Genomic DNA, 25,026 nt, shown 5'->3' on the forward strand with positions numbered 1-25,026 from the left:
AGATAGAAGGAAAGTGGTCAGAGACCAACTAAGGAGAACAGCAGAGACAGGTAGAGGACTATGCGCTCAGAAAACCATCAGATGACCTGAAGTCTACTTTGATGGAAAGATCAGAAGTCTACCACTCTACTCAAAGGCATCACTGCCCCATGGCGGCCTTTCAGCATATTACTGCTTGAGCTGAGAGTCCAGCAGCTCACTGCCAGCTACATCCAATAGATTCTGAATAAACGAGAGGCTTGGGGCTGACCAACCTGGTGAAATGCCTAGAACCTAGAACACGACATTGTTCCCTTTCCTTAGACTCACTGTCTCCTAGGAGAGAGGCGATGAGAATAGGGCAGGGCATGGGTGTTTTGCTAATACAGATAATTGCTATACCAGAAAACAGCTCTTAGGTTTGGTTCTGACCGAGGTGAACCTGTGGTAAGTTGCGGATCTGAGTGCAGGTTGAATGCTTCCTTCCACTGCCACCATACTGTGTGCAGATTCCACACTTAAACTGGTTTTCTCTTTAATGCTTAGCTGAGACTTCAAAATCAGGTGTCCTCTGCTAATAAAACAGCATGAATATGCATCAGGCCTACTCTTGGATAAATAATAATTACTTGGGAATTGATATGCTGAGAGAGAATTGTTTGGAGAATGGATCTGTATTCAATGGAAAACTTGGGGGAAATGCTGAGTCTGGTGATGGGCTGGGCCTGAAATGCTCAGGCTTTGTGTTCCTGTCATCCCCCACACAGAGGAGGAGGAGAGTCTCAGACTGCCATGCTGTCATCAGGCAGAGATGGATTCTTTAACTTGACAAAGAATGATTTCTTTTCCCTCCAAATATAAGAAGCCATTACTGACATTTCTTTTTATCTGTTGCTGTTTTGGAAACACCTGCAGTTCCTCCCATCAGCATGGCAAATCCTTTGGTTTCACAGTCCAATCTCTGATTCCCACACCACCTCCAAGGTTCTGTCTACTACCTTGGAGCATCATCCCACTGACCCCACTGTCTTGAAAATGTGGAGTGAAAGTGATCCATAAGGCTGGTGCCTCAGGAACAGTCAGCGAAGGCTGGATGACTAGAGGGCTCTTTCGGGCCAAGCCTTAGCAGACTTTACTAAGGACAGGCTACTGGATGCTTCCTGAAGGTGTACTGAGGAAAGGATCACTCTGCCAGGGGGAGTCACTTCATCAAGGAGCCAGGGAGAGAGGAAGCAGAAGACACAGAAGGATCAGTAAGTTCTCCCTGGACGAGTCTGCTTCCTGTACAGAACATGGAAAAATCTCAGCACCCAGTCAAGCCAAGCCGATTCAGAAGGCTAGAACACACAATATCCTTCACAGACTACTCTCTACTATCCCATCCCATCCTCCTGACTACCTTCATCTACCCACATAAGGCCTGATCCTGCCTGGCTCTGGCTTTACACTTCAGCCTTCATATGGAAGGGATGCATGTGTCTTCACCATGTCCTGACTTGCCCATCAAGAGAAGGCTCACACTACAGAACTCCAAGTCAGCATGAATGACAGCGCCCTCCAGTGGAAATCAAACAGAAAGGATTCCCACTGAAAGTAGCAAGGACAATCAGCTCAGTCCTCTCCCACAAAGCAGCAACAGTCCAACCCGACTTCAGGGTATAAACTCCATCTGGATGCTAAGAGGTAGCCACTTCTCAAATGGCTCAGATCATCTACTTAAATTCCTCTAAGTTCATTCTATGATAATGAATTCCTAATCAAATACTGTCTGAAATAAGTAGGTCATTAATGTAGGCTTGAGTACCTGTTATGGTCAAGAGTGTTTGGGATGCCAGAGCAACAGTCTGTGCAAGGATGCTGGGCACACATACTTTGGGCTGTTTAAGAGGTGTCACACCTGTCCTAACTTCAGGCATCCCTTCCTACCCCAAACATGAAGAAACAAGGTAGGAAAGGGAGGGTAGACTGTGTACATCTTTTTCCTTGGTAAGTTCAAGTCACTATCCAATAACGTTCAGCCAAGCCAGCCAAGCCTAACTCAGAGCGAGGGATACATGGGGAACCAATGTGTTTTTTCACTTTAATGGTAGCCCCAATCTGTCCCCCTCCCCTTTCACCTCCTGGAACCCCATCAAGCAATCATCCAATAGCATGAGCAATTCCTTAGCGCTCCCTAGGTTTTAACCCTGCCCTGAGCCCCTTGCTAGGGAAGGTGCATCAAGCCCATGAGAGTGGGGCCTGCGAAGAAGGGAGGAGGCTGAGGAGGACCTGGGCCACAGCCACTTGCGTCTGCTGCTGCTGCTGCTGGAGGAGCTGCTGGAGGAGCTGCATCTGGTGGTGAGTGGACAGGGGCGTCCCTGTGCCCAAGCCTGGTGGCTTCAAGGAAGAGGAGGAAGAAGAAGGCAGCAGCATCCGAGGTGAGGCTGTCAGCATGGGCTCCTGAGGATGGGGCGAGACCTGAGGAGAGAAGACAGAACATGGCTCATAGGCAGAAGCCACCTCTGAGGTCCTCACTCTTACTGTAATATTCATGACAGATACACAGGCAGAGTGAAACCCATGTACTGGAGATGATGCATCTTAAATGACAGCAATAGCTCCAGGGAGGAAATGCTGGCACACCTGAGCTTGGACCAAAGAGCCAGAGATTCTATCTCCATCCCTTGGGAACATCATCTGCCAATAGGGTAGGAGACAGGCAGCTGGTAAAATATTGTTTTTTTTTTTAACCCCTCATTTCCAATTATACACCCTTCTGATGAACTGGGGTTCTGGCTTTAGAATCTATGTTTGTTTACACAGCTACCTATCATGTCACTATGACAACAAGAGGGAGATGGCCTCGGTTCTTGCCTGCACTGCCCTTCACTTCCTCTACCAGGGTCAGATGTTTCACCCTTGCCCATCTCTTCTCACATTTGGACATCATAACACATGATCTAGAGGGACCGCTCTTAGTTAGGCGGCCACAGCTGCTGCCTCTTTCTCCTGATGACACTTTCACTCAGATGGCTCCCACAAGTCAGAGTTCATTGCCAGGGAGGTAGTTTTTGTTTCTGGTGGCTCTGCTGACCCTCAGACACGCAGGAAGAAGGCACTCAGGGATGGAGCTATATTGCCCCTTGTAGAGAGAAGTAATGGGGCAGCAGAGGAAACAGGAGACACTGCCCACCAAACCACAGGTGCTTCCTCATGAACTGGCCTACTCTGAGATGGAGGATGCAATTTGCCAGTGAGCTTCCTGGGAACCCAAAGGTCAGGAACTTGCCTTTCGTTGTTGGTTTTTCTTAGTTTAGTTGTCTTCATGTTTTAATTTAGTCTTGGGGCTCTTGGGGCTTGTTCCTTTTTCTGGATCATATTAAAAGCTCCCCTATGCCTGAGTCATCCCACCTGTGGAATGCTAGGCTTGGGGGTGCCGATGCCTGCTTTAATGGGGGTAGGTGTCTCAGTTTCTAACATGCAGTGAGCCAGTTTCCAGACTCAACAGAGCTGTTATCCAGGAGTCTTAATGGCACACAACCACTGGACAAGGTAAGAGGGCTCAAACAGACTGGCTGCTTTAGCTAAGTCACATGATCACTGGTATCACATAGCATAGGTCTCTGGATGAGTCCTGCACAAATACCACAAGATACTATTGTGTAGGGAGAAAGGGCTAGAACATCGATGGGATCCCCAGGCTGGCAACATACTTCAGAAATGAGCTCCACAGCACCCTCTGGCATGTGGGTGCTGAATCTGCAGAAGTCAGACACACACACACACACACACACACACACACACACACACACACACACACAGGCTAGCACTGCCAGGGTGTGACAGGGCACAGCACTTGAAGCTGCAGCAGCGGGGGGCCAGCTGTGACACAGCTTGCTCTCAGAGGCACCAAGCCCACACACGAAGATAACCTACCGTAGAGTCTATGTGGGAGCCTCCTTCCTTTCCTACAGCATCCAGGTCTGTGACACCTCGGCTGAAGTTGAGAACATCATTCCCGGGGAGTGGGACCTCCACAGCATCAATGTCAGTCTCCTCTGCCGTGGCTGTGGAGGCCCTCTCGGCTCCAGTGAGCTGGCGGCCTGCAGGGACAACAGGGCAGGGAACCGTGACATAAGGAACACTATATGTGCTTTATTTTGTTAGTTCTCCCTTAGTCAAGCTCAGGCATGCCATGGGCTTTCTCTGACATTTCACACATCCTTTTGTTTGAGTACACCAATACACTTTTTCAACCCAGTATGATACGTCTAGTCTAGTCTGATATCATAAAGTTCAGAAACAAATGAACATTTCCTCAAGCTGTATGCAACAGCTCTGTCACCTGGTACATTTCTACCAGCAAGACTAGAGGCTCTGGAAGAAAGGGCGTTGCCAGCTTTAACTTCATCACAGTACAGGGCTGTTTCCCAGCTTGGCACTTACTCTCATAATTCCTCAGAGAATATTTTCATACTCTATATTTGAGATTAGGTTTGTCAATATGTTTTGTTTTGGTGTTTTGAGATGGGGGCTTCACTCTGTAGCCCAGGATAGCCCCAAACTCACTCTATGCCTACTTTCCTGTCTCTGCCTCCTGAGTGCCGGGATTACAGGAAATGAGCTACCATGAGCCTCTGGGTTCACTACTATTGTCTTCAAATACAATTTTTAATAGTTTTCAGAGACTGAGCAACAGTTGGAAAATAGGGCTGGGTGGTGATAGCAGGGTACACACAGTACTGATCCCTAATGTTGGAGCTAGCCCAGACAACCAGGTGCCAGGCATGTATCTGTACATGTACAGAACCAGTGACTCTAAGGCCCTCCTAAGTAGACGCACTTGGTCACATAGGTGAGCAAGCCCCATATTTAGAAGTCAAGAGTATGCTAGGTTTTCCTTCTCAGTGATCCTTGAGCTGGAGAGATGGTTCTGCTGAGGGACATAAAGGCAGTTAATGGGAAGGGTGGTCCCGATGACAGCCATTCTGGTCCTTGGGGAGCTAGCAGACAGAGAGCCCAGGCCTAAGCAGACTTAGCATATGGGTTCAGGGATCAATAAAGGTTCAGCCTGAAGACAGAAATTTACCATAAGTGCAAATCAGAAAAGAACCCAGGGACCACATCCAGGAGAAACTTCAACGCTTAAGAGGGAAGGAGGCAGGAGCGGGATCTTCGGGGGATGCTGAGAGCAGACAGTAGAGACAGGATGAAAGGATGGAACACTAGTCTAAAAACCAGGTTGGACAGACAGAAATAGAGGATACAATGGTGTTTCTCAGGGGTGAAGAAGGTAGAAGGTGGTGGAAGGTGAAAGGACACAAAGGTGCAGGAATACACTGTGACTAACCTAGAATGCAGGACACAGGACTCTGGCTACCAGTGTATATACTCTAGGTTGTTTTTTTGTTTGTTTGTTTGTTTTTTGGGTTGTTTTGTTTTTGTTTGTTTTTTCCTTTTAAGATTTATTTATTTATTTATTTATTTATTTATTATGTACAGTGTTCTGCTTGCATGTATCCCTGCATGCCAGAAGAGGGCACCAGATCTCATTACAGATGGCTGTGAGCCACCAAGTGGTTGCTGGGAATTGAACTCACGACCTCTGGAAGAGCAGCCAAGCCAGTGCTCTTAACCTCTGAGCCACCTCTCCAGCCCCATACTCCAGGCTTTTACTCAGAATGGACTTAAGGTATTCTTTCCAAACACACATAGGAATTGGGAATGTATACATATACGGATATATTTTTGGCTTTTTAAAGCTGGCCTGAAACTATTTGGCAATCTTCCTGTGTCAGCCTCCTGAATGCTAGGATTACCTGTGTGTGTCACCATGCCCAGCATTTATCAACGTATTTTTATTGCATTTATTTATTCATTGGTGTGTATGTGTATGGATGAGTATGTGTCATGGTACACCTGTGTAGGATAGAAGATAACTTATATGAATTGTTTCTGTCCTGCAATGTGGGTTCCAGAGATCAAACTCAGGTTGTCCGTCTTGGCAGCAAGTACCTTTACCTGCTGAGCTCTTTTGCTGGCCCCTAGCAGGTTTTATTTTGAATAAGTCCTTCCAAAGGCTTCTCAGTCTATGAATATGCTGGACAGTTGCTACATGGGAGAAGGCATACCTCCAAGGAAACAGGATCTCTCCCAGGAAACAGGCAATGAAAATTTGAGCAGTGGCCCCACCTTGCTCTGAGCCTTGGGGATGGCCAAGGGCAGCTGTTGCCAAAAGATACAAAAGATATACCTCCCCCACCGCACAGGGAACAGGAGAAGAATGATGGAGAGAAGAAAGGCACAGAGCAGGGAAGGAGAGAGGAGGTACAGGGAGGGGTGTGTCAATAACAACACTAAAAACCCCCCTGAATCCCAGGAGAGAAGTGCTGAGATCAAAGAAGGCAGGGCAGCTCCCAGCACTTGCCCTTTTCAATTTCCAAGGGTAAATAAGTTTCCTCTGGACAATAAAGGGCCTGCCATCCCATCACAGGCAGGCAGGGCTCTCCTGGAAAGATAAACACTGCATTCACTGAAAAGCTGCGAACACAGAAGCCAGATCCCCACAGGAAACCATCCGTCTTCCTCTGGACCTTCATAGGAAAATCCTTCTCGGGAGGGCAGATGAGAGAAGGAAAATATAGATTGTCAGCAGTTTATACACACCAAGAAGGTGAGTGGGAGGTAGTGTCCAGGAGAAGGCAGTGAGCAGCCTTCCTGAAGAAGAAAGGGTTCCAACCTGAGACCCAAATGACACTGGCTGCTGACATGCAGGTACGCTCAGCCTCAAGGCCACAGGAAAGCCAGATCAATCACTCAGCTTTTACCTGCTGTGAACTACAGACCTTCAGAGCATCCCCCACCCCATTTTCTTAGGCATGTGTTCCATATGCAGATCCCTAGCTACGTTGCTAGCTCTGAGAGCTTCCTATATAGCACACCCTGGGTTCATTCACCTGCATTCTCTCAGTGCCTCAGAGGAGAACCAGCATCCAACATGTCCTTTGCTGGAGATCACTGAGTGGGCAAGGGTTGAGTCAGGATGAAAGTCCAATTGCCCTGTGAAGCTAGCCTGCTGCTCTAGTGACCTCTCAACATCACCTCCTCACTTCCATAACAGCCAACAGTCTGTGCTAAAGGGTCAGCCACCACAGAACCCAGACATCCACCAACACTATTCCAGAGGTGGCTGTGGAATTACTTTTTAAATAGCAATGAATATTTAAAGTGGTAGACCTTGTGTCAAGTGGATGCCCGTCTGTGGGCAGACTCTTCCGATCAGACGGAGGTCCAAACTGAACAAAGCCTAATCTCCCACAAAGGAGAGGGAATTCTACCTGCAGATGGCCTTCAGACTCAAATCCACCCTTCCCCAGGTCTCCAACTGCAAATTATTGACTTACCAAGCTTCTAGTCGTGTGAAACAATTATTTACAATGAACCACCAATTAAACGTAGGCACAGATAGGGATGGGAAGGAGCAAAGAGATTTCTATGTGGCTATTTCTAGCAATTTTTAATTGCTTGGGAGAGAAGACTCCTCAGTGAAAGTGGGGTGATCTTCTTGATGATGTGGCTTCCTTGAAGTCACCCATGGGCCTGTGAGGAACCCCAATAAACTACTGGTCTACCAAGCCAGACTTGGGTGTAATCATTCTTTGTTGTCAGGACTATGCGGGCTGAATAAACATTTTTCCCATCTGTGCAGGAAAAGTCACACAAAATACACTCACACACACAGCAATACAAACACACAAATGATGTGTTGTGTATAATTTCTCCCTCACATTACTCCAAGGCCACATCCTCAACTATTTCAGTAGGTGCCACCCTCCTCCCCTAGAGATGCCAGTATGAGAGAGTGTGCCAACTCAAGCTTGGCTAATCCTGAAAAGATAGTTAATGTGTCTTTGACATCTTAAACTTTGAAGAAAGTCTGCTTGGCATAGTAGTTTGCTTCCTGTTGCTGTGACAAGCATCATGGGGAGGACAGGGTTTGTTTGGCTTATACATCTCAACCACAGTCCATCACTGAGGAAGTCAAGGCAGGAAGTCAAGCAGAAGCAGAGACGGGATCCATGGAGGAGTGCTGCTTACTGGCTTGCTCAGCCTGCTTTCTTATACAACCAAAGACCACTTGCTCAGGGTGGCTCTGCCACAGTCGGCTGGGCCTTCCCTCATCAATGATTAATTATGAACATGGCCCACAGGACAATCTGATATTGGTAATTCCTCAACTGAAGTTGCCTCTTCCCAGGTGACTCCAGTTTATGTCAAGATGAATGAATACAAGCTTACCAGCACATGGGGCCTGATGCTACCTGCGGAAGGGCCAATTATATAACTGTGCTCTCTTTAAGGTATATGGAGAATGTCAAGCATATATCTCACGTGTATTAATGTGAATTAAGAAAACTGTCTCGAAAGAGATAACAGAACAGGCCAGGTGTGTGGGTGCATGCCTCCAACGCTAGCACTCAGCAGGCAGAAGCAGGTAGATCTCTGTAACTTTGAAGCCAGCCTAGTCTACATAGCAAGCTCTAGACTAGTCAAGAGTTACGTAAAGGGACACTGTCTTAATAAAAACTTTTAAAGGTAACAGAACAGAGAGGTAGTGGTGCCCAACATGGCTGGAGGGGAGGTACTGACTTTTATATTACATCCAAAAGAGAGTGAGTATGCTGGCCTCCAGTATCCACCGTGTTCATCACTGTCCTCCCCACAATACACTGTTCAGCCTTCTGAGCTCACTGTGTTTACCCCCTCAATTTTATTAATTCTCCCGGCCTACATATCATCATTCCTCATCAAAAAGGTGGCTTAAAAGTCACTCCTGTTGGAATCTCTTCTCATTCTCCATGCTCAGCATAGAGTAAGAACGTTGTGGATGACAGTTGACAGTGACTAATATGGATGCTGTCCTTGGCAGCACTTATTGACTGTCAGTTTATCCAACAAGTATTTATTGTGCTAGGAGGTCCCTATGCTCCCAAGGCTCACAGCCCATTATTGATAGAGGGTATTCTCTGCCTGGTACACAGAGGGCTGGATGTTAATGTCAATGACATCAACCAGGAGTGATGAGAACACAGCAGAAAACAATGTATTTGAGTTTCTGAAAGGGGAAGGGAGGAGGATGGGAGAGCGGGAGCTAGAGAGCAGGCCTCCTAGAAGAGAAAAAAAAGAGTACAGAATGAGGAGGAAGTCTGCATGAAGGGGACACTTGGCCCCTTGGCAGAGGACACTGCATCAACAATGGCTGGAAGGTACATGAGCTACCCAGCACAGGAAAGGGGGGGAGTTTGGGGTACATGGTGGGAAATGAGACTAAAAGCAAAGAACAGGAAATGATCTTATTGGGAACTCCATGGATTCCCCAGAGTCCTCAGCATGATAGGAAATCACATCAGATGGCTGCAGGGGCTGGGGATGGAAGGACAGTGCTGTTCCTACTGCAGGAAAATAAGACCCATTTCTTAGTGTTGTCTGTAAGAAAGGCAGTTCTCATCGGTGGGCCATCCTGGGCCATCCTGACCTCTATGGCCAGTGGCTGAGAAACAGATCTGATTGATTAACTACTTGGATATTACAGCATCCCTCTCAGACAGGACTTCTATGATGACAATGATCTTCAAATGCTCAGCCTTTGGGTACTATTCTGTACCTAGCCCCTTCCACTCGAGGAGTAAGTGGCTTCACCAGAAACACTGCCCTCTACTTTCTAGTTAGAATTTCTCTCTCTCTCTCTCTCTCTCTCTCTCTCTCTCTCTCTCTCTCTCTCTCTCTCTCTGTGTGTGTGTGTGTGTGTGTGTGTGTGTGTACCAGCTGCCAGTGTGAGCATGAGTTTGAAAGCTCTTGAGATTCTGGTTGCCACTCTCCTCCAGGAAGGTATCAGGGCATTGGAAAAGAAGTTGTTAATGGAGGCTGGGGATATGGCTCAGTCTATACAGTGCTTTCAATATTAGTTAGGTCCCCAGAACCCATGAAAAAAGTCAGACCTGGTGGGTATACTCTTGTAATCCTAGTGTTGAGAAGGAGACAAGGTGATCCCTGGGGGTTGCTGGCCAGCTGCATGGCCTAGTTGGTGAGCTCTAGAATGGCACTGGAGGAATGATACCCAAGATTGTCGTCACCTCCATACATATATACAAAGCATGTAAACATACATGCACGCACATGTGCACTCAAATACACAAATATAGGCACATACACAAAAGGAGGGCCAGCAGGCAAGACATCCATCTCCTCAGCCAGCAGTCTACAGCATCTTACAGTGCAGAACCGAGCAAACAACTTCTGTTCTCTGAGCAAAGGAGTCAAGCATAGGTCTCACAGAGCATCCAGGAGAGACCAGAACTGTCCCCATGGTGCTCTCTGCTTATAGCTACACAGGCCTGTGAAGTGTTTGCCAAAGAAGACCCAGAACTCCGATCCCTAAGTCTCGAGGACAGTGGTGGAAAGATTTTAAGTTCATATGATTACCAAGCCCCACCCCCATACACCACGCGTGTCCACGGCACACAGGAAAACACATGGCGCTGTCTAGTGACGGTTAATATTAGGCAAGATCACTGTGACACATGCATTAGCCAGAGGGCACCGTCAGTTGGTACAAATGAGTGAGCCACAAAAGCATCTCCCTGTGGTCACACAGGGATGGAGAATAGATGAAATGTCAGCTTTTCCTAATTTATGACTAATATATGTCCAGGGTAGAAAAGCTGTGAGTAAGGCGGGAAGCAAATCTTCCTGCCTCCTAAGCCATCTGGCCCCTTTCTTACATGTTGCCACTTTCTTACATATTATGCTCCAAAGATTCTACACAAAGTAAACTTGTATGTGCCCACACATGTACACACATGTACACTCACATGGATGCACATAATTATTCCTATGTACTTATGATCAAATATCCACAGTTCTAAAACTTGATTTTTACAAAAATTGACTAAACATCTTAAGATGGATTTATATCAGTTCACAATAACTGATTATTCTTTGAAATCATGGTGCAATAGTCCTCTATTCATATTTAAAAGGGACTTCAAAGCCAGGCATGGTGGCACACACCTTTAATCATGAGGCAGAGGCAGAGGCAGAGGCAGGAGGATCTCTAAGTTTAAAGCCAGCCTGGTCTATGTGGTGAGTTCCAGGACAGTAGGACAGCCAGGGTTGCATAGTGAGGACATAGTAAGACTCTGTCTCATAAAACAAAAACACAACAGAAGGAAGGAAGGAGGGAAGGCAGGAAGGAAGGAAGAGAGGGAGGGAGGGAGGAAAGGAGGGAGAGAAGAAGGAAGTTAGGAAGGAAGAAAGGGAGGAAGGAAGGAAGAGAGAGAGGGAGAAAGGAAGGAAGAAAGGGAGGGAGGAAGTCAGGAGGGAGGGAGGGAGGAAGAAATGAAGGACGGGAAGAAGGATGGGAAGAAGGAAGGGAGGAAGGAAGTCGGGAGGGAGGGAGGAAGGGAGGGAGGAAGAAAGGGAGGGAGGGAAGAAGGGAGGAAGGGAGGGAGGAAGGAAGAAGCAACTGTGCCTTTTATAATCCTTTGGTTTTATAACTGATTCTTCACTATGTAACCATATAAAATGTTCATCATTTCATATGTACGGGTCTATCTTTAGAATACATTCTTAGAGGTACTATGGGTATAATTTAGAAGTCAAACATCATGTAAAACTTTGAGTTTCATAGGCATTTCCACGTTATTCTCCCCAGGGATCTGCAATAAATTAACACATGTGCCTGACTCTGGCTCTGGTCTCCTCCTTTGTGCTGTTCAGACACTTTACGGTTATACAGGTTATACCTGGTTGCATCTACATGAATATTTATTTAAATGTAGAGAGCTGGTTCTCTGTTACTCACTTTTCCTAGAAATATTCTGCCCTCATTTTAAAACTGCTCACACAATAATAGCTAGCATGCATATGTCCAGTATTTTCTGTGTACCAGACATCAGACTTGGCCTTTGAAAATATGTCAGCCTGTGGAATTACGATGTGACTCTGAGGCATATACTATAAGCTGTTTTTCCAGAAGTAGACACAGGTTTGAGGCTGCATGGAACTTATCCATGCCTAGAGACAGTGACTGTACAGTTACAATGCAAACCAAGAGACTGTCCACCCACATGCCAATCCTGGTGTTTAAGCATAAGATTTATTTTTGTGATTTTTAAAAAGGACTTTTTATTTTATATATTTTCTGTCTGTACATATCCGTGCAGGCCAGCAGAGGGCACCAGATCTCATTACAGATGGTTGTGAGTCACCATGTGGTTGCTGAAAACTGAACTCAGGACTTCTGAAAGCATAACTAGCATTCTTAACCTCTGAGCCATCTCGCCAGCCAAATTTTTTGATTTTTAAAAACCCCTTTTCATTTGTTTTTGAGACAAGGCATATGTAGACTAGGTTGGCATTGAACTCCTCATTATCCTCCTGCCTCTGCCTCCTCTGTTTTCTAAATCTTTGATTTGAATGATTAACTCATTTGACTTTCAGAATGTCTCATCTGCTAATGTAAATAACTGAACCTTTGTATTTCCCTTGAGTGCCATTTTAATTATACCCCATAAATTTTTTGAATAGTGTAGTATGTGAGTACCACTTTGCCAGTTAGAAATCTGTACCATGTAAGACATAGAATTCATGCTTATGACATTTAGGTTTTTCATTCAATGCTATGTCAGGTTCTTCCTCCCCGCCCCCAAGACAAGGCTTCTTTGTGTATCAGTCCTGGCTGAGACCAAGATGGCTTTGAACTCACTGAGATCCACCTGCCTCTGCCTCTGCCTCCCGAGTGCTGGAATTAAGGGCGGCAGCACCACCATTGGGCTTGTTCTATTTTTTAAACTAAATGTGCACATCTACTTCTAAATACTTCATCTTTGTTAAATTGTTATTTTAATGAACCTCTTTTGCTGTAGAAGAAATCATAGTAGATATGATTTCTGACTAGTTTTCATTGGAACATTAACAACATCTCTCAGGCAGGAAGCTGACATAGGAGTAGTCCAAGTTCAAGGTCAGTTTGAGCTACAAAACCAGAACTTGTCTCAAAGCTAAAACAAACAAAAAGAGAACAAAAGAAAAAAAAAAGCCCAGCATAACTGATGTAGTCATGGAATTATCAGAATTAGTTTTTAAGTAACTTAATACTCTGGCTCACACTGCATCCTCGCCATCTGCTGCACTGTGCCTACCTGGGTCTCCAGAGCCATCACTGTTCCTCTCACTCTCCCCGTCTTCCTGGCCATCTGCGTTCTGCTGGGTGTGCTGCAGACTCAGCTTGTGACAGACCTCGAAGGCCTGTCCTACTGTCCTCACGATTCTCATAGCTTGACTCTGGGAAGGAAGAAGAAAAAGAAAGAGTGAAGGATGCAGAGACTCCACAAGGGCAGCGCAAAGGTTGGTGCGGCTGAGGATGTACAAGGTGGTCAGAAACCTACACGGCCAGAGAAGGAAAGGCAGAAAAAAAGAAAAACCGAGGCTCCTCAGATGTACAGTACTCTAAAACTAGCACCCATGTCACCACAGTTCTGAAATGATCACCAACTGAAGACAGGTGCCAGAGGCAAGTGTTCCAATTCTGGACTTTGTCCCTTCCAGTATAAAAGTAGTTCTGATCCTTCAGAATCTGTCAACCAGCTACTACCAGATGTCCAATAAGCCCATCAACCTAGGAGGGACTCAGCCATCTTTTTACTTCAAATGATAGCTCCTACAAGTGGGCCTCTGTGGGGCTGAGAAGGCAAGGGTTAACTGCAGAATCAGCTGAAGACTGGCATCCACACACTCTCATGGTGCCCAGCAGAAAGTAGAGGCAAGTATTCCCAAGTCTTTCTTAAGACATTATACACCCAGATCTGCACACCAAGTGCACAGAATGGGGAGAATCTCTTCAATAAATGGTATTAGGAAAATTAAATATTCATATGCAGAAGAATGAAATTTGACTCCTGTCTATACCACATATAGTAATTAAATAAGAGTTGAAGCTGTAAAACTACTGGAAGAAAACAGGGATGAGGCTCCAGGGCACTGGTTCGAGCAATGACAGTTTGAGACATGGTACAGCTCCATCCTTGCTTTTATTCTGCTATTTAACTGCTTCCTTTAGGAGCCCAATGGGAAAGCTCATAGGCTTCCAGGATTCCACAACTTAATAAGGAAAGGAAGGGAGGGCAGAGAAACATTCCCAGACTGTGTTCAGCAACCCAGCAGGCTGCACAGGTAGGGTCCCTGGGCATGGTTGGTCTCAAAGGTGTTAACACTGGTTATAAAACCTGATGATTAGCTAACTCTCACCACTTTAAAATACACCACATACAATACCCAGTCACAGAGCCCACCATGAGGAAAGATAAACATCATAACATCATCAACTGTGGGCTATTTCACTCGACTTTACCTTATTCCCAAGTCAAGTACTAGCTATGTTTTGATGATCTGAGTTTGGGTGTGACTACTACCTAGTGAGACCACTGATAGTATTCAAAACCCGCCCCCCCCATGACATCAGAAGTCAGGTAGAGTTCATCAGCATGAGGTAGATGGCACTGTATCACTACTCTAGTATCCAGTGATTTGACAGGCCTAGGGGGTCCTGCCGAGGTTACACTTGGATCCATTTGTACTTCTCATGATGTTGAGGTTTGTCTGTGTCTCCCATATTACATCTGTGAACTCCTTCCCACTTCCAAAGCATGAGAACCTGTACTTTGGAAGGCATGGGACCTAACAAATCAATGACAAACATGCCCCAACTTTTTAATCTCTCTTTTCTAAAATAATAATAATACACCATTTGAGAATCTCATATATTTTGATCATATCTGCCCAAACTACTCCCTTTAACTCTTCCCAGATCCATCCCTTACTGCCTATTCCCCCCAAACTTCATGCCTACCTCCTCTTTTTTAATAGTCTACCAAACTAAAATGTGTGCTGTCCATATACTTCTATGTGGCCATCCAGTAGAGTGTAGGCAGCTTCACCAGGAGCTACACCTTTAAGGAAGCCCCTCCCCTAGAAACCATAAAGTGTCCCTAGTTCCTCAGTTAGGGGTGGGCTCACAAACCCCTCTCAGTCTACTCTAGAATATCATCTGCCTTAATCTTGTGCAGGCAACCACAGCTGCTGTGAGTTCATGAGTGCAACTATTTCACTTTTGACCATGAGGTGAGGATGCTCCCTGGTCAGGGCTGGACCAGGAAGCTCCACCCTCGGGTAAAATGAACCCTTGCTGCAGCATCAGTGATGACGCCCACACTCACCTTCTAAGTTTCCTCACCCTCTCTCATTTCTGATGAAAAGAGCAGGCAGCCTACAGCTTCTCAATCTTTTACAGCAAAGCTCATTCGCCAAGTCACTATATGTGTGGCTTTCTTCTGTCTGCCACTGCCCCTTACATGGAAGATTTTACTTCACTAACTTTTGCAGATTTTCCTCTCCTAGACATCTTTACATGATGCAGAAAAGCTAAATGCCTTAGGTTATCCAAATAAAAATGGGTAAGACTAAGTGTTTTGTTTTGTTTTAAGATAGGATTTCTTTGTGTAGCCCTGACTGTCCTCTGGAACTCGCTCTGTAGACCAGGATGGCCTCAAACTCACAGAGATCCACCTGCCTCTGCCTCTTTAGTGCTGGGATCAAAGGTGTGCACTACTACCACCACCACCCAGCTGAGCAATATACAAAGACCAAGAGTTTAGGTCTGTGACATTCTTATATAAATTAACCCAGAAATCTCACTCAGAGTAAATATTTTCAAGGAACAGGTCAGTTTTCCCCATTATCCCAAGACTAAAGACTCAGTTTCCCTCTTTAAAATACAGTCCTTCCCATCACCACTCTGGGGGTCAAACTCAGCGAGGTGGCACCTAACACTACGCATCAACAGCTAGGTTGAGTCCAGATGCCCTTTGACCTCTAAGACTTCCCTTTCATCAACACTGAAAAGTGCTTTTAGAGGACTTTATAAGACCTTGGATGTAGAGCAATTGCTGGAAGGCAGCCAGCAGGGGCAGATCCCCCTCACAGTTACTCTCTGCATGGTCCAATAGGTTCCTTTCTATAAGCTAACACCACTTGGTGATCCTAGGCAGCACGAAAACTGGTTCTGTTTGCTGTCCTGAAATGCAGGAGTCACACACACTGAGACTTCATAGAAGGCTGTGTCCCAACCTGCCAGGGAGAACTTGATTAAAGAGAGGCTTTAAAATGAAATCTCTCAGAGGTGTTTCCATGAAGACTTTAGGTTTCCTGGATCAAATGGAAGCAGCTGCCCAGATCACATGACATCTGGAAATCAATGGTTTAAAGAGGTTTAAAGATTACAGGCATTCATGCGCACAGCAGAGCCAGCAAGTGGACTATTAGGAAGACAGCCTTTTCCAGCTTTTAGAGATCTGGCCACTCTCTGCCTGGGATTTACTAGATTGGAAGGCAGGAGAAGCATCATTATACCGCATGATTTTTGCACAAATCCAGCTTAGTTTTACATAATCCCCTGAAAGTGCTGGGTGGCACATGGACCAGATCTTCCTGTCCAGAAGCCAATTCCCTTAGCAGCCTAAAGCTGTGTGGCCTCGTGGTTATCGAGACTGGCTTGGATATGGCTGCTCTGATGTTTTCAGAGCTGGAACGGAATACCCAACATCGGAGTGGCTCTCAGCAGCAGACGGAGAGCACCGACACTCCCTAGAAGTGCCAGTTACAGGCAGTTTTGTGGAAACAGGCCTGGGAAGGCAGCTACCTCAGAACCAAATGCCTCTTATCTCACCCATCTCTCTATCCTCTTGACAGAAGCCCTCTCCCAGCCTGCAGGACCTCTCACCCTAGTACAGAAACCAAGTCAAGATGGATGAATGGCTACTCGCCTCATGCCTAATGTGGGCTTCAGCATAGCAGGTGTCAGTGTTGGATAAACTGCCACAATGAAAATGACACCATTCTCTGTGAGTGTGGGCTATATGCTCAAAAGTAGACAAAGGCTGGTATATTAGCTTTAGGGAGACATAAATCAAAAGTTGATTCCTGTACTTGATTGGTCCACAGAAAAATCATGTATAACACCATTTCATCTTCTCAGTCTAATGAGCCTGCTGCTGGTAGGTTATATACACACAGGAGTCTTTTCAGTGCTGTATACATGTAAAACATGGTGTGATTAGTCCAATCCTAAAAGTGGTTTGATAGTTGCTGGCACTCTTCTGAATTTCACTGCCCTGGAAAAAGCTCTCTCTCCTTTACACCCTGTGGAGACGATTAAAGAGCCATCAGATGAGCAAGAAAAGCAGGGAACAAAAGCGCAAAGTGCAAGATGCCCAAGAGATGGAGGGAAGATGAAGCTGCTGGGGACGAGAAAAAGGAAGAAGAGTGAGGGCTCATTCTGTCAAGAAGCTCTGCTCCTGGTCTACCATCCCTCTCCTCTGCTCTGTGGCTACCCACCTCTCCATCTTCTGGACACTGAGGATTTGTCTTCCAAGTATTTCTGAGTTCTAGGGAATTGACTTCCACAAACTCAGTTGTGCAATGACTTTTGTAATCCTTACCTGCCACAGCAAAAAGTACAGTGCCTTTATGTTGAACTCAGCAACCTCAGAATCTCAACAAAAATAGAACTGAATGTCATGTTTCTTTAATGCGTCCCTTAAAGGTATCTCAGAAAGGAGATAGGGAGACAGCTCAACTGGGAACGTGTTTGCCACATAAGCATGAGGGTCAGAGTTTGATTTTCAGGAAATACAAACGCACGTGCGCGCGTGTGCACGCGCGCACACACACACACACACACACACACACACACACACACACACAGGGCAGGAGACTGAGAGAGACAAGAGAGTGTGAGCATGAGGCATGGTGGCTCAACATTATAATTAATGCCAGCATTAGGAAGATGGACACAGGTGTATCCCTTGGGCTTATTAGCTAGCCATCCTAGCCTAATGAACAAGTTCCAGGCCAATGAAGGGACTCTGTTTCAAAAAACAAGCTATACAGCACCTCAGGAATGACACCAAGGTTGACCCCTGGCCTCTGAATGCACATATGCACCCATCATTCATGCAAAATAAAATAAAGGTACCTTCAACTTGGCATTGTCAAGTGACTACAAGCTGAAGCATGAGTATATTTATATGTGAACATATATATGATATGTAAAGTACTAAGGGTATGAAATAAATGATAGCTGGGTCAGGATTTTGTCTACTTTGTTATTGATGGCTTGATTACATAATTTGATAAAGGGACTTTCTTAGACCATGAATCATTGCCCAGTATAGAAAGTTTACTTTCAAAGTGGGTCTGACTTTCAACCCTGACTGGAAATAATGGTCATAAGTTAACTCACCTTTCCAAGTGTTACTAGACACTTGCCACTTTTTTCGATAATTTATTTTTATTTTATTTTGTGTGCATTGGTATTTTGCCTGCATGTATATCCATGTGAGGTATTGGATCCCCTGGAACTAGAGTTGCAGACAGTTGCGAGCTGCCATGTGAGTACTGGGAATCAAACCCGGGTCCTTTGGAAGAGCAGACAGTGTTCTTAACCTCTGAGCCATCTCTCCAGCCTGACACTTGTCATTCTTTAGTACATGATTGTCATCATCTTTCCAAATCTATTGCAAACTCTAAAGGACAGTTCAGCTTTACAACTATGGACCTCAGTTTGCTGACAAGAAGCAACTTCTCCTTACCCAAGCCAAAGTAACTGCAATTGCAGGGGGAAAAAAACTGATGTCAAGGAGTTGATTTTGCAGCTGCTAGAACTCCCTGCAGCTCCTGCTAACTACTAACAATGCCTGAGGAAATGTGCTAATAAGCACAGCCTTGTACATCAGGCACCAAGTGCATCCTCCTGGAGCTGTGAAAAAAAAAAAAAAAAATGCCAGGAGGGTGATATCCACACCACAGGACAAGTGGAGAGGCCAGGCAAGAAGCTGCTCAAGAGGGGAACAGTCTTGCAAATGATACTATCATTATACTCCAGACGGAGGGAAGTGCAGGAAATGCTAAGTTACCAGGAGGTCTTCATCAAGAGCTTCCATCATTTCCTAGCCCCAGTGGAAAGGTGCTGGAATCTATTCACCCCAACCCTGGCATGCAGAATTTGCTCCTTAAGATCAGGAACCCCAGTCCACAGAACATACAACAACCTGCATTCCTAACATGACTTTCACCTTATTGGATGATTAGAGGACTCAAGCTCTGAGAGGTTCCTGGGGTTTCTCTTCATGCCACAAGGTTAACGGTCACAGCCTTGGACTGGGAAGTAGATATCCTAATTATATCCATCCTGGGCCCTTTCTTTTCTTTCTTTTTATTTATTTTATTATTTTACATGTCGATCCCAGTTCCCTCTCCCTTCCTCCTTCTTACCCTCTCTGCCCCCTCACATGCACTCTAACCACCCTCCCCTCCCATCCCCCCACCCCAATTCCACATGTAGGGCAATGCCATCCAGGTGGGGTCATGTAGATCTGTCAAGTTTGAAGTAGAGACTAGGCCTTCTCTCCTATCTCTGGGTTAAGTCAGTATCCCTCCATGGGGGATGTGTCCACAAGGTCCTTTTGTGCACCAGGAATACATCCTGGTTCCACTGTCTGAGGTCCCTTAGACTGCTCAGTCCTTCTGGCTGAGACCCAGTCCCATTTTGGATTCCCAGCTATCAGTCTGGAGGCCAGTTAGCTTCTCCTTGTTCAGGTCAGCTGTCTCTATGTGTTTCTGCAACTTGGTCTTGTCTTCTCCCTCTGCATCTGGATTCTAGTTTGACTCAGTGTTTAGGTATGGGTGTTTGCTTCTGTTTCCAACAGGTACTAGATGAGGGCTCCATGATGGTGGATAAGTTAGTTGTTGATCTCACTATCCGGGAAGGGCATTTATGGTAGCCTTTCCATAGTTGCTCAAATTGTTAGTTGGCTGCAGTCTTGTAGGTCTCTAGACCTTACTTTAGGTTCAGTTTTCTCTTCAAACCAATATTGGCTTCTTCTTTTATGTTCTCTCTCTCTCTCTTTCTCTCTCTCTCTTCTGTCTTCTATTCCTACCCTGACTCAATCTTCCTAGTTGCATGTGCTTTCCTCTCCTCCCCCTCTCTTTCTCCTAGTTCCCTCTCCACTCACTGCCCCCCCTTCCCCTGTGCTCTGGGGGACTTGTCCCTTCCTGCTTCTGTGAGGGACTTTATATGAATCTCTTAGAATACACTTTGTATCCCAGTTCCTGGGATGAATTATAGGTGGAGATCCTTTGCTCTAGGTCTAAAATCCATATATGAACGAGTACATACCATGTTCCTCTTTTTGGGACTGGGTTACCTCATTCAGGATGGTTTCTTCAAGTGCCATCCACTTGCCTGCGAATTTCAAGATTCCATTTTTTTTTTCTGCAGAGTAGTATTCCATTGTGTAGATATGCCACATCTTCATTATTCATTCTTCAGTTGAGGGACATCTAGGTTTCTTCCAGGTTCTTGCTATTACAAATAATGCTGCTATGAACATAGTTGAGCAGATGTCTTTGTTACATGGATGTGGATCATTTGGGTATATGCCTAAGAGGGGGATTGACGGGTCCATAGGCCCTTTCTTTTCTTACTTTTTTTTTTCTTCTGAGACAGGGTTTCTCTATAGCTTTGGAGGCCATCTTGGAATTTGTTCAGTAGACCAGGCTGACCTCAAACTCACAAAGATCTGCCTATCTCTGTCTCCCCTGTGCTGGAATTAAAGTCAATTATAAATTGGGGACAAACCACTGTTAACCATATAAAGACACTATGTGGGGAATATCTATGTCACAGTGAGGTGGGGCACTCTAAGGAGTTCATTATATCCTAGTAGTGACTACAGTAAAAGCCACCACAAACTGGTCTTGGGGACCAAGGTTAAACCTTAGGTATATAATTATTTTTTTGAGACAGGGATTCCCAGGCTGGCCTCAAACTCAGAGATCCACCTGCCTCTGCCTCTGCCTACTGGGTGCTAGGACTAAAAGCATATGCTGTCTAGCTTCCAGTGAGAGCCCAACAGCTGCAAATTAAAATCCCCAAGACGAGAAGCACAGTGTTCATTCATGTGAGTGACTAGAGGAAGAGCCAGAGGTGATTGTGTTGGAAGCAAGCAAGGGGTATGGATTCCTGGCCAGTATTCTCAATCAGCAGAAAAGATTCCCATTTTCTATAGTAAGTGTGACATTGCATTAGAAGCCCATCATAAGAAACACATCACCGGCACACAGAGAGACACAGTGATAACTAAATCTTAGGCACAGCAAGACACTTATTCAAGGCTTTTCTATGCTGTGATCAATCCAAGAACTTGGGACAGCCTCAGATCTGCTGGCTTCCCATCAACATGTCTCTAATGTGATTCTAATGGTCCAAACCATCTTTGCAAGACACATTTCCTCAGGGTGTACAGTCCTTTCTCCCTATCTCTTAAATATGCCCGTGATTTGCCAATTAAAACTCCTTCCCAAGCTATTATCTCCCGAAACCAGAAGGGCTTTGTAAGAAAGTTAAACACTTATTTGGAGGCCAACCAGGATGGCGTGCAAAACCTTCCAGACATACTCCCCAGCCCTCCCAAAGTGGGTTTCCTCTGCTGAACAATTCCTTGCTCTTTCCTGGCTTGGAAACTTGTCCTCCTGTCTAGAGTTCAGCAGCAACCGAGCTCACAGTCCAGGCCGTCTGGAAATAATTCTCCTAGCTGCATGGCTGCAGGCCAGCGCAGGGCCTGAGAACCAGTCCCAGGAAGAGCTACAGTCTTAGCAGGTAAAGGCAACAGGATTGGGGAAAACCTAAGAGCATGGGAGTAAGAAGTAGCTCTGACAGCTAGCAGTGGAAAAAGCAGGGTGACTGGAAGGAGAGTAAGTGTCCTTGGTCAGTAGGAATTTGATTTAGTACCTAACTAACTCCAAGACCTGGGTTCCCAGTAGAGGTCATTCTTACACTCTGGTTTGGAAGTAAGACATCCAGCTTGCCTGTGCCACCAGATTAGATCCCCCAAAGAGCCCAGGATCTCCTTTACCTATGTTTCTCGCTCAAAATCCTTTCATTCTGTATGTTTCTTTGGTTCTAGCCGCTGCCCTTCTAGAAGAACCTGGCTGTGTCTTCACTTACTAATCTAATAATCTATGAAAATGAAGATAAAGGGGGCTTCCTTGAATATACATTATAAATATAAAAAGATACAAATAATTGAAGTACTTGGTAAATGACTATGTATTATTTATAACTCAAATTTCCAAATAGTACACAGTATATGTACAAGACCATAACCACTGCATAGGTAAGAACTCAATACAAAGTGGGGGCTTCACCCTTGGATGGCATCACACACACACACACACACACACACACACACACACACACAGAGAGAGAGAGAGAGAGAGAGACAGACAGACACACAGACAGACAGACAGACACACAGACACTGTAGAAATTATACTCCACAATTTGAATTCTTTCCTAGATTAATGGTGTTCAGTAGGACACTGGACAGAGGCAGTCAGATACAGCTCCTAGAAATGAGCAGTCCACAGATACTGCATTGCTGAGCAATAATGTATGCTATACTGGTTATATTAAATGCACCTTTAATTTATAATATTTTCAAATTAAGATGGGCTAATCATGACATAACCTTCATCATGTCAAGAAACACCTATACTAGTAAACTTTGACCTTGTTGGGTTGTATTTGTATTACCCATTTGATCACATCAAGTACCTAAGAATCTATGAATGATGCCTTAAGGCATACGATGGGATGTGCAGGAAGGGGACTGGAAGTCTTAAGAGAAGCCAGACTCAATGGTTTCTCTCTGTAAGAGTAGAACTTTACTTTAGAAACTGTTGTAGTGCTTTTCAAACACACATACTGAATGGAAAAAAATAAGATTCTGTAGTCAAATCAGTTTTTGAAATGTTAGATTAAAAACGTTAAGAGGCTTCCTTAATTTCAGGGCCTCTCAGAAACTTAAACATGGTAGTTTTAACACGGAACACTTTGGATGATAAATGTTTAAAAATACATTTGTTTTTAGAAAATGCTGGCATCAGAGAAAGTAGGAAGGGAACAAGATGGGGTAACTGGAATGAATATAATTGAAATACATTATGTACATGCATGAAAATGTCATAATAAATCTCATTGCTATGTATAATTAATAATTACTATATGCTAATAAAACATTTTAAAAAGAAAATGCTAGTATTGTCTATCATCAATAAAGCTTCAAAGAAGCTGAGACTTAATGGGGTGGCAACTGACTCATTCTGAACTAGAGTAGGAGGGTGGGGTACACTCTAGGTTTTCTACTCTGCAGACAGGCATTCCAAACCCTAGTTTTGTGTGTCAGGCCCCTGGAGGGATGACACAGAGAGAGGGCACTTCTATAGAAGTGTAAAAATTACATTTACTCCGAGTCAAGGTTGCCGTATTAAAATAATTTCCCATGACAACCAATATCATACCCTAAGCTAAGCTAGATTCCCCATGCCATGATTTACTAATACAGCTGGCCCACTGATTTACATAAAGATTGGGGTGAAGGGTCACCTTAGTTGACGCTTCTTTCCTGTAAGCTAAAGTCAGCATCATTGCTGGTCCTGTCTGTCTGGTCCTCTCTACTGTACCAAACAGTAGACCCCTCTCTACTGCTATGTGTAACGAAGTGCAAAGTTCAGGCGACACTAAAATCAAAGAGGGTTCCATCATGTCAGAGCAATGACAGATGACTAGTGCCGTTACCAGTTCTGGTATTAAAATATCCACTTGCAAACTTTAAACAGGGAGGCAGGCCGATGCAGGTTATGTGCTGGAACCATCAGAGAGAAAACCAGTAGAGGACTGACGACAGCCCTTACCTTCTTCTTGGACTTAAAGACGTTACACCTGAAGATATTGCTGGCACCATCTCGAGCGATATAGCTGAAGATTTTCAAGTCTTGGGAATCATGAGAGACATAGAAGATCCTGAGGGGGAAATAAACAACAGAAAAACACACTAAATGTGGCATTCAGTCCAGAGTGTCAACAGGAAACCTCTGATCATGGAGAGGCAGAAGGCAGAGTCCACTGATGCCAAGCCATCAAAGAAAGTCCTTTTCCTGTGGGATCAAAAAGCCGCTATGCAGGAGGCACTTTCCACAGGCTCTACAAACATGGCTGCTCCTGGCAGGGACTTACAGATTTAGAAGAGCAGGCATGGTAGGGTGTGGAAACCAACATTAGTATTGACTACATCTTGAGGTGGTAAACCTGTTTTTGTAACTAGTCTGTTGGAAGTGGGGGGCAGGGTTTCCCCGTCTTTGTCTGAGCAATAAATCTATACTAAACCCAGGGAAATGTAGACAAGTTTTTAGAGACCTGCTTACGTTTATTCCTAAAGAAGGAGCCTCAGGAAATTAACAATCAGACCATGTTGGGAAATCTAAGACATTCACATTATTACAGGTCTCCCGGTGAAACTGACTCCATTTCCCCACCCTCTACATGAACCAGGCTTCTACATAATCATCATGAGTCTGGAAAACATGGGTAGCCAGCTGCCATTCCAGCAGCGGGGTGCTGAGGCACAGCAGTTCTGTGTAGATAACAATACTCAAGAAGACACACTGTGCTGAAAAATCCACCAGAATGAGGGGCAGAGTATGATGGAGGCTGCTGTTTTATGATGGCTGAACAGTGTCACAGCAATTCAGAGACCTGGATGACATATGCAATGCAATTGTGGAGGTTGCTGGGCAAATGCACTATGGGAAGAGGGAATAGAAAGATCATGAGCCCTACAGAGCACAGAAAGTTCTAGAAGGGCTGGCAAAAATGACCAGTGCGATTCAAGCAGGATCACAGAACAACCCAGGGTCAGAATGCAGATGATGTTCAGAGCCTGTATTCTAAGTTGAAGATGAGAGGCCACTGGGGTCTCCTGATCTGACCACTAACTTCTTCATGCTTAGAACCCTAAGTTCCCTCTGGCTGCTTGGGGCTTTACACAGGAAGGGACAAAGTAGAGGCAGAAGTAAAGGGGAGAGAGATTACAAAAGATGTCTTGGAGGCTG

General features: G+C 45.1%; 1 protein-coding gene across 4 annotated transcripts in view; it reads right to left on the reverse strand.

Moving 5' to 3' along the window:
* LOC127223554 (carboxyl-terminal PDZ ligand of neuronal nitric oxide synthase protein) overlaps positions 1-25,026 on the reverse strand; it is a 286,357-nt gene that overhangs the window by 25,019 nt on the left and 236,312 nt on the right. For all 4 annotated transcript variants that reach the window (XM_051186219.1, XM_051186220.1, XM_051186221.1 and 1 more), the window contains exons 5-8: positions 23,830-23,938; positions 13,161-13,302; positions 3,895-4,061; positions 2,248-2,436 (exon numbers count right to left, since the gene is read on the reverse strand). In XM_051186219.1, coding sequence (XP_051042176.1) covers positions 2,248-2,436; positions 3,895-4,061; positions 13,161-13,302; positions 23,830-23,938 — 607 coding nt within the window. The remainder of the gene's footprint in view (positions 1-2,247; positions 2,437-3,894; positions 4,062-13,160; positions 13,303-23,829; positions 23,939-25,026) is intronic.

The sequence above is a fragment of the Phodopus roborovskii genome, unplaced genomic scaffold (assembly GCF_943737965.1).
Source record: "Phodopus roborovskii unplaced genomic scaffold, PHOROB, whole genome shotgun sequence".
In the NCBI taxonomy this organism is placed as follows: domain Eukaryota; kingdom Metazoa; phylum Chordata; class Mammalia; order Rodentia; family Cricetidae; genus Phodopus; species Phodopus roborovskii.